Below are 10,589 nucleotides of genomic sequence, written 5' to 3' on the forward strand. Positions count from 1 at the left end.
TTTAAGATTGTAGGCTAGATGTTTACCGAACGCAACATTCGCAAAAACAGACTGACAAGTTCTGCAAAAATCATGTGTCCAGCACCCCGGGCCTTGTTGTTTGTTTTGACCTACTTTGTGATTTAATTAAGAACATGGAGGACTAACCACAACAGATCACACGGATGGAAGGAAGGGTGAAAGTTAGCGGTGTCTGCTGTTGTGTAACATTGCCATTTGTGACACACTGGGTATAGCAAGATGGCAGCTATTATAAGAGATGGCTCTTCAACCGGAAAGCCTGGGTTCAATATTTGTTCTGGAGTCGACCCTGTGACCCTTTGAGGATGTGTCTTATGATCAATAAAGTGCTACAAAATCAGTTTTGTGAGCTGACAGTGAGAGGAGTGTGTTACTTTTGACCTATTCATTTCAGTACATGTTGCTCTCCATTCACAAACTAAGCAGGGTATTCTGTGGGGGAGCTACATTGCTACTATGGCACTATGGCCACGGTTATTCATAGCTCTTATATTGCAGCCTGTCTCTCCTCCCTCTTTCTCTTCCACTCTCCTCCCTCTCCTCCCTCTCCTCGTTCCCTGTAGAGAAGGCCCTACCTTACTCTAACTAATCACCATGGCAACCTGGTAATCCCTGAACAGAAAAATTTTGAGTCCCTCTCTCTCTATCGCTCTCACGCACACACACACACACACCCACACACACACACACACACACACACATACACACACACACACACACACACACACACACACACACACACACACACACACACACATAACAGGAATGCATGCACACACACATTAATGCACACATGGGTGCACACATGGGCACATTCACACTTGCACACACACACACACACACACACACACATACACACACACACACACTCATGCAGACCAATACACTGGTGTTTACTGGTTAGACATATCTTACTGCAAACACACGCTTCCATGCATTATTTTGAGGATAAGGCTTCACTGTGTTTTGTGAGAAGCTTCATGTGTGTGTTGGCAAGGATTTAAATACACCACCTTTTGGGTTGTGTGAGTAAACGCCATTTGTGTGTACACTATTTATGTATTTGTATTGTATGTGTAGCTTATGTATGTGTGCATGTTTTTTGGCTACAAGTAGGTGAGGGTGTGCGCATGCATGAGGTTGCATGTGTGTAACTGTAATTGATTTCACACTCAGGTCAATGGTTTTACAGCTACAAGAGAAAAGCACACAGATTCACTCTGGTTAGCTTCTCATCTCCGTTTCAGTGCTTTTTCCCTCTTGAACTCTGCTTTGACTTTGCTGCCGGCATGTCTATTAATAACACTGTTTGTCTGCAGTTAATATGAATTTTATTTTATTTACTGAATAAAAGTCTTACAACAATAATATACAGCCCACAATATTGTGCGGTTGATGTAAAAAAAATCAGACAATGAAACAACAATCACTTACATACATCATTTATGCCGTTATACATTTTAGGGTACAGTTTTCAGTTTCATTCACAATAAAGTGAGATAGCTTTTAAATCACAACCTCATTTAGATTACAGTGAAGGCACGTGCATGGACATATTTATTGTGCACACTTACACACACTCAAACAATTTTGCTGACTGAGTACTGTAATGTTATAAGACCCCCTCCCACTACACTAGTTTTAATCATCTCATCAATAAAGCTCTTTCTCTTGACAGACAGAGTGGTCGGCAAATGAGCCTGATTTTCAGGACAGATCAATAGGCTGATTGACATGTCAGATGGATGAACGAATATATTGTATTATATTGTATTGTATTGTATTGACCTCACAGACCAAGCCTAAATTGGCATTACTCTTATTTATGATGTCAGCACATCTGCGTAAGGGGAGATTACAAACCTCTCCACTAACTTCAAATATCCAATTGCTTACAAGTTATAAGTACAGGGCTTCATATGCATTGTTTCCTGTATTATAGAAATGATATGGTCTGGCCAATGGACAAAACATTGGGGCAAATACACTAGGCTGTGGAAGAAGGGCTGGTTTCCTGAAATTATAAATACATTCAGTGGGGGTTTTAGATTGGAAACAATTACCACTATAACAATGTGATCAATGGTTATTGTAATGTTTTACTTTGACCACTAGGTGGCGCATGGATGAGACACAAACATATAAATGTATTAAGGTAGTACAAAGGATGATCCAAAGCAGCATATCTTCGAGTATGTGTGTGTACACATGTATTGACAAGATAATGTGTGTGGCTGTGTGCATGTCTCTGCGCATGTGCATTAATGTCCCAGTGTATTTGATCATCCTTTACTACGCATGTTCAGTGTGGCCTGGGCACAGGATGCTGCAGGGTCATGTGCTCTGCTCCAGTGAAAGGCAGTCTGTGTGTGCAGTAGTGATGGACCAGCTCAGGGATGCTGGAGAAGACGCAACTACTCTGATCCAGTGTGAAGCCCAAACCCTTAACGTTCTTTGTCTGGGCCACAATGATGTGCACACAACTCTGACTGGTCCTAATGGAACAAGACACACAAAAATAAAGATATACTGTCAGAAAAGATAAGCTTGCAAGTAAAAGACACATGGCAACAGTTACCGTTAAGAGTTATAAGATGCTGAACAATGCCATAGCAAAAAAGAAATTTGCTCTCTTATCTGTCTCTCCCAAAATGAAGCTGTGCATTTTCCAAGTTCAGTGGATGTGTAAATGGGGTTAATTATGTGGACTCTCAAATGAATGAGCAGCGTACAACAAATGTGCACTCAGGCGCATGCACACACACGCACACATACACACATAATTGCACCACAGGATTTCAGCCTTTATCCTAGACTAGAGAACCTGTTCCTGGCATGCTTATTGCTAGTGTCAGCTCTACAGTACAAATGACACACATTCATGCATTAACGTCTTAGAGGTTGCCACTGTAATGCCAGTTACTGCCAAACTCAGGGTCAATCACTGTTGAAGGCAAAGTCAGTGTGCACCAAGACCTAAATATATTTTGTACAGTTTTAAATACACTTTATAGCACAAGATAAATGTGCCATGCATGCCAATTTTTAAACAGGGCTGAAAGACACGTGTGGCATTATAAAATAAAATATTAAAATCAGAAAAACATATTTGTTTTTCAAGGACAATGTGCCACTGTCACTGTTGTAACTCAGCTGGAGAAAAATTAAGATTGTGATGAGGCAAAAGTGGATAAAAAATAATGCTATGAATAAATATGTAGATGCTGCATAATATAGCATGCCTGTACCGTGTTCAACAAACATTTAAATACACACATCTTCAAACTCACTTCAGAGCAATAGAGTACTTGCTGGTTCCTGATTCGCTGTCCCTCACCAGGAAGCTGGCTTCCCTGCAGCGCTGCAGCTGAGCCTCAGCCTGTTGCCGACTCACACTGCCATGGTACCAGCTTGGATGGGCAAGGAAAGGAGGGGGAGGGGGAGACACAGAGGGATAGAGACAGCAGATCACTGACATATAGCGCAGCAACATATGGAGATAAGTCAGATGTCAAGATAATGATAGGTGATGATGGTGAGAGAGAGGAAAAAAAGAGAAAGAGACTGACAGGAGGAACGAAACACACAGACACCAACAGAGATTTACAGTCTCCATAAATCAGACCGACATATATGGTGGACTGAATGAGTTAAAGATGCCAAAGTTGAACTTGAGAGGGCAAAGAGATAAATGAAATGGACAAACAAAACGTTTGTGGCTGTGCAGTGTCGAGAGAGGCCTATTAGGACACAAGGTGGTGCTGACAGTGGCTACAGGCTAGAGCCATATATAAACAACTGTATGTGGCCTTGATGCTTGGAGGCAAACACACTGACATTCAGCCACAACATGAGAGGAACAAATGCTAACATGCTCTGAGCATGTTCCCCACATGTTCCATCTGAAAAAAAGGCCATGCTTCTTACAGTTGAAAATGAGTCTCTCATCTATTCAAGTCTCACCTTGAGGGTGCACCTCCCTCCAGCAATTATGTTCAGCACATTAATATGAGGGTGTGCTCAAGTGCTGCTGCTGCTGGCTTATCCTCTCAATGCCAAATTTCACTTAAAGATTCCTCAAGTGCCAAGTGTAAAATATTTATATTGAGAACTGGTAGCCTCTGCTGTTTGGCATTGTGACATTGACTGCTTTAAAACTTTTACTAAGAGAAATCTCAGTTAAATCTGAGGAGGGCACTGTTCTTCCAGAGTTTCTCACAAACACAGATGGTAAGGTAAAGGCCAAAGGAAAAAAAAGAAAAGATTGCTTGTTATTTACTGTCCCAACAAATGCAAGCAGAGCAACACAGAAAGTAGACAGGAAGTGCCATTTACTCTGCATAGTTAGATGGGAAATGTGGAGTTAATTTAGATAAGAACTATTAATACATAGTACATACACATAAAGGCAAACAAATGTCTCAACCCTCATTTCATTTGTTGTTGTTTAATTCCTTCAATCCACTAATCCTGTTCAAGGTTGAACATGCAGTGAGTGAGGGGCAGATCAAGTCTATCAGACGACTATAATATAAACAGATTTAGACTCTTTAGATCTATGGGTATTTTCCAATTCACCTGACCTGGGGGAGCAGACCAGAGCACAAACTGTATACAGAGTCACATTGCCTCTCTCCTCAGGTTTAAATGTATTTATCCTCCTTTTATGCTTATAAAATATAACACTTTGTTTTAGTCAGTGGGGTCTTTTGAACATGTACACTGATGCCATATATTTAATATATTCAAATATTTGCTATGTCATTATTTGTGATTGCTACAACTGTTTTTCCAACTATTTGCTTCTTGACAATGCAATGTAGTTTGAGTTGCTTATTGACCAAGATGTCAGCATGATGTAATAAATTATGTGCATACCTTAGTTTGTCATGTTGCACAGGTCTGATGATGACTGGATAGGGTCGAAATGTTGCCTTGTTCAGTCCAATAAAGTTTATGCGCTACAATACAGTGTGTAAATGATTTCTTATTTTTCCCTTATTAACATTTATAAATATCATATGCAACGTTTCCCTCCTCCTTACTATGGATAAGTGTGCCTTCTCCCTCCTTACCTCTGCTTCTCCAGGGGCGGGCTGGGGTCCACTTTGGCTGCCTCCCCCTCCAGTGGGGCACTGGGGGAGGTAGGAGACGGAGGGGAAAGTTTGTTTGGACTAGAAGAGGGTGAGAGTTTGAGGGTGGGGAAAGAGGGAGATGGGGGCGTGAGAGGGGAGAGTTTCAGAATAGGAGAGGAGGGAAAGGAGGGAGAAGAGGAGGAGGACGGAGAAGATGGTACAAGTATTTTGTGGTTCCAGTTCTTCTGCCTCAGGGTGTGCTGTTGCTGCTGCTGCTGTTGTTGCTGCTGTTGCTGCTGTTGTTGCTGCTGCTGCTGCTGGCGGGCAGAGGTTGAACTGTTCTCTTTCGTGGGAGAACAATCCACTGCCTCAAACTGAGCTAAAGGAAGCAGGAGAGACAATATCAACCTTTCATAATAAAGTTCTATTAAAGAATGCCAGAGCTACCAAAGTAAACACATCTCTGGAAATTGATTCAGCGTGATTGTTTTGTTTCCTCTCTAAAGCAAACACAAAATTGTTGTGGCATTACTGTACAAATAAAACTCATGGCATCCTTCCTCCACACCCTAAACCCCCACCCTTCCCATCATCCCTCTCTCTTTTTCTGTACCTGACAGTGCTCTAACAATGTCCTCCTTTCTCCACTCCCAGGGCAGTTCGTACTCTCCAGCGGGACGGACGTCAGACTCTGGCCGTGTGACAGGGATCCACACCCCCCCACTGTCGCCTTCCAGCCCGCCCTCATACGGTGTGTCATAGATGTTTGGGGGAGTGGGTTTTCCCTCTTGTCCCTTCCCCTCTCTCTTGCCGCGGTCCAGCAGAACACACACTTTCAGTAGGTCTTTGGAGCCGCGTCTACGGACCTCTGCAGCACAATGGTCATGCAATTTGTTAATGGTTTTAAGATGAAGGATTTTCTCTTACTGTATGCCATAATAGACAAAGCATCTGTCAGCTGCTCTTTTTAAAATGTATTCTTTTTTTCTTTTAGAAATGTTTTGAGCCCAAATTGGCTCCTCTGTTATGATACTTTTTTTTTAATAACCATATACTTGACAAAGAGCCGATTTGGCCTCAAAACATCATAAAGAAGAACTTTTAAATGGAGCAGGGGACAGGGTTCTTAAGGAGGTATAATTCAATTTTCTTTTTGGTTGTTTATTCAGCACAACGGTTGTCTGTTGTCTGTTGACTCAGCACTTGGACAAGATTATGTATGTGTATTTTTACACAGATCATAGACAAAGCAGTCATCGGCACAACGTTGTGTCACTGTTTTAGTAGATGAGCTGCTTTCTGCTCACAGTTTTGGAGTCTCGCCTTCTGTTTAAATTACTACACATCAACCAATATCAAACAAATTCAAATACATAATATGGCAAAATGACTTTTCAATCTGCTTATAAAATATCCAGCTACATTCACAATACAATATACTCATTCTGTTAAAAACGAACATGCATTGAGATAGTTAGATCAACAATGTAATAGCGAGTTCTCCCCTTCTAGTGTAACCTTAGATAAGGTTTGCCTTGAAGTTATACACTGAGCTGCCAGTCTATTATGTACACCTAGCAAAAACTAATGCAGTCTAATACAACCATCCTGCAATATATCCTGCCTTTATGAAGGTTATAAGGTTTAGTTTTTGTAGAAACAGTTCAAGAGACGTGGTGATTCAACTTAATGATCATTTAGGAGACTGTAGCTTGTGGTGCTGTTGGTCTGCCTTTGGTTATACTGAGAGGTGTCTCCAATAATTTGTCTACCCTTATTGATATAAGTGGGATGGACAAAATATTAAGGACGCCTCTCAATATAGCACAACAATGCAACAATTCAACAGCAGCAGACAGCGTTCAAAATGACCATAAAGATGAATTAACATCTCTCTAAAACAGTATAAATTCAAATGGAACATTTGCATTAGCTTTGGTTATGCACCTAATAAACTGGCAACTGAATGTATTTTACAATGGAAAAAAAAGATGACCTTAATTGCTTTTCACCTAAATTAGCCTGTAGTCAGGCATGCACTTTCTGCAAGCTTCCCAGTATTTATTTGCACGTTTTTGTTCCATATCCACAGAGATGAGTGATATTTGATGTAAATGTATATGTATGGGAAACCTTACAACAGAAAAGGAAGGATCTTATAACAGACACTATGCAAAAGATAAGTATGATTAAAATACAATTCCTTAAAGCACATTTGTATTACTTTATTACACTGTTAAGTGTGTCCATCAACTCAAACTAAGTGGTGTGCTTATTTGAAATTTGTATGGTTTTTTTTTTGTTTTTTTTTTAGATTTCAGTAATAGTGAAACATAATGCATTGTATCCTTACTAGTTTCAAACAAAGTTTTTAGGCTTACATTTGTGTTAATTGGGCTGGATTAACCCACAAATCTGTTTGTCATGACATGTTAAATTTTAGGGGAATTTTACTTGTTGTGTTTCTTTACCGACTGACAGGTAGCCTGTGTGTCTGCACTATTGTGTGACCAAACAATGGAGCTACAGGAAGAAAAGGTCAACACAGCTGCTGATTTGCTGGCTGACCAGGCCACTTCCTGGCTGCTGGGAAGTGATTGGGCGAGACCACAGGGGGGGGGGGACCTGTAGGTTCTGGGGAGGGGCGAGGGTCTTTTTATTCTTTTTACACGTAAGGGACCATAAAGTATTGTGTGTATGTGTGTGTCTATGTGTGTGTGTGTGTGGGGGGGGGGGGGGCACTGAGGCCAACTTCCTATCAAGAGAATGGGGCAAAGGAAACAGAGGTAGGAGACAGGAAGTTGGAAGAGGAAGCTGCACCCATTATCCCTGCACAACACTGTTCCTACGGCAACCGCCAGCGGGGAAGGGAAGTCAGCAGAGAGACTGAGGGTCTAGTTTGGCCCAAAGTCCCTTTAAAATGGCCCTTTAGCAGGAATGTGACTGTGAGTGCAGAGAAATTAAGCTGAGTATTCCTTGGCTTGGATAAAATGTACATAGCTTATTAAATATGACATACAAAGATAGCTACAGTAAGATGTAAATAAATGTAGTTATGTTTTCTGTAGACAAACTGCAGTCTAGATAATGCCACTTTGGCCTTTCCATAATGTAACTGTAATTGCTGAGATAGATGGTGAGTTTAAACTCACCTGTGATGATGACCTGGGCATCATATGGCTCCATGTACCCATCATTCACTCCTGCTCTCTCAGCCTCCCTTTGCTCCTTGGTTTTCTCTGCATCAAAAGGATCTGCGTAGTCCTCCAGGATAATGAGCTGTGAACAGGAAAAGACATGTCAGAAGAAACAATGCTGAGCTGCTCTAAGTATACAGGTGGTACATTTACCTGGAGACGACAGAGCAGGCAGGGGGAGAGGGATCTGATAGTGTGGTGTGTGGTATGACAAGTGATAGAGGAACAAGCAGAAAGAGTGCAAAGAGGTCAGCACATTATGTTTGCCTGTTTGATGTGACACAATGTAGTGGAACTGCATTGTATTCTTTTGAGAGCGATGGAAACTGAATACATATTTATGCACTGAGGTGGGGAGGGAAAACACAAAGGGAAGCAGTGACCTCAAGCCCACAATGAAATTAGTTTTGCACTGTACAGTAGCCTATATTGACATTTAATCTGCATGCAGCTGTAACCTTCTGCAGACTGGGTTTGTTTGATTTTAAATAGCAGATGATATGTGAAGATCAAAAATGGTCGCATGGGGTTTGCATTAGCTGTGATTCAATCGGTAAGCCTATAAGTTACTCACCGTTGTTTTAATGTCAGACCTTCCCTTTTCGTTCTCGGGCTGCTTCTGTTCACTTATCCCGTTGAGTCTGGGGGTCTTGTCTTGTTTGTCCACTTTGATCATCCTGCTGATGTACGCTTGCGCCAAACTAGAGGTCCTGACCTGGCGGATCTCATCTGATGTCCCAGTCTCGAACTTGGAGTTCTTGCGACCTTTTCCAGTTGTGAGACTATCCCAGACTGTCCCAGCAGAACCAGCGTTGTTACGACCCAATTCTGTAGCCGAATTTTTCCTATTTCTCCCTGCCAATAGCCCCCCCACTCCCCCATCTTTGCGCTGATTTCCTTTCAGACTGTCACGAGAAAACGAGGGTTTGGGTCGAGTTTGCGGACCAGATTCAGAGGCCGAGCGAACCCTTTCATTTCCAGTCTTCAGGTTGATGGGGAAATCTCTGAACCATCTTGCCATGGCTGTGAAGGTATAACAATTCTCACAGATTTAAAAGTTGACAAACCTGTTGTATTTTACGTTCTTGCATTAGCTGCCACACTATAACACAATTTTAACCGTGCGCAAAAGCTCCAACTTTACGCACAAATATTTTATGCACGCCTCGATTAAAGTAGGCTAACTGTGGTCTGAAATGACTAGAATCTCCTAATCATCAAATTCAGGCCGTTCACTTAGTGGTGTTCAACTTATTTCTAGCGTCTAAAACTCCCTGACAACTTCTCGTGCGTCTTGGATGTCATTGGCTGGTGGCTCTTGGTTCTGTCACCCTGCACCTGCAGTAACAACTATCCCTGCAGTTTGAAAAGTAGCTTCTGTAGAGCGTAAATTCGAAAGAACTCGAAGTTTTTCTTTGAACCCAGTAAAGATCCCATTCCCGGAGAGTGAGATGATGCGTCTAGTCTTTCGAGGTGATGAGATGGAGAGGAAAGTTGTGTGCGCAGACTGGGATGCCACTGAGGTTTGGGGAGGGGCTGTGTGTACGGGGCGGGGAAGGAGTTTTACTGTAATAACTTCAATGGATACACAACTGAAATCTACAAACTTGATCAGTAGTTGGCCCAATCACAATAGACGTGCGGCAACAAGCATTACCAACACGTTAAAATGAATGTTAATACAAGTGACTGATCACTAAGTAGCCTGCTGAAGAGTTACCCTTTGCACATATTTTGTGATTTGTAATGGAATAAAACTCTCCACATAAATGAATCTTAATATGAGTACTTTTTAAATAAGCTATGGTAGATATGTGAACTGTTTTTTTATTACATAGCCTATAATTTATTTAACCAGGAAAACGTCATTGAGATAAAAAAAAAAAATCTCTTTTTCAAAATTGTGTCCTGGCCAAGATGGGTAGCAATAATAATGGATTACAGACAACAAAATCGGAATTAGAAATTAACTTATACAATCAGACATTTCCAAGACAAATCAACCCAACAACTGCTTACTTGAACAAAATATTTGTAAAGTAACAGTAGAACATTGCATGTACTCTTTCAACTGCATTTCCATATTATAGAGGGTCATTCACTTGCAGCAGGTTAGAGCTTTTTGCCAAGGGCTCTGATGCTGCTGAGCCACCAGCTGGTAGATAGTTGCGCCATCTACTGGTAAATTGGAGAGAAACAAACACATGGAGGCACCAGTCTGTCTTCACCTTCGTCTATCACTGATCCTGAAAAATGTTTGTTTATCTGGGACATACCAGTAGTTTTTTGTTTATTG

General features: G+C 41.5%; 1 protein-coding gene across 1 annotated transcript; it reads right to left on the bottom strand.

Annotated features, from left to right (window-relative positions):
• Positions 1–1,447: 1,447 nt before the first annotated feature.
• Positions 1,448–9,794, bottom strand: she (Src homology 2 domain containing E). Its single transcript, XM_031299294.2, has 6 exons — positions 8,868–9,794; positions 8,249–8,375; positions 5,710–5,964; positions 5,097–5,475; positions 3,312–3,431; positions 1,448–2,516 (listed from the first exon to the last, which is right to left on the bottom strand). The coding sequence occupies exons 1-6, from the start codon at positions 9,312–9,314 to the stop codon at positions 2,324–2,326; spliced, it is 1,521 nt and encodes a 506-aa protein (XP_031155154.1). The 5' UTR covers positions 9,315–9,794; the 3' UTR covers positions 1,448–2,323.
• Between the last annotated feature and the right edge of the window lie 795 nt (positions 9,795–10,589).

This window comes from Sander lucioperca, chromosome 10 (genome assembly GCF_008315115.2).
Source record: "Sander lucioperca isolate FBNREF2018 chromosome 10, SLUC_FBN_1.2, whole genome shotgun sequence".
Taxonomy (NCBI): Eukaryota; Metazoa; Chordata; class Actinopteri; order Perciformes; family Percidae; genus Sander; species Sander lucioperca.

What these genes read in the sequence shown, in the direction of transcription:
- she (XM_031299294.2), bottom strand. Translation starts at nt 9,314, where the DNA reads ATGGCAAGATGGTTCAGAGATTTCCCCATCAACCTGAAGACTGGAAAT. An exon ending in GGTCTGACATTAAAACAACG is followed by an intron (nt 8,376 to 8,867) that starts GTGAGTAACTTA and finishes TCCTGTTCACAG; the next exon opens with CTCATTATCCTGGAGGACTA. An exon ending in CATTGTTAGAGCACTGTCAG is followed by an intron (nt 5,476 to 5,709) that starts GTACAGAAAAAG and finishes TGCTTCCTTTAG; the next exon opens with CTCAGTTTGAGGCAGTGGAT.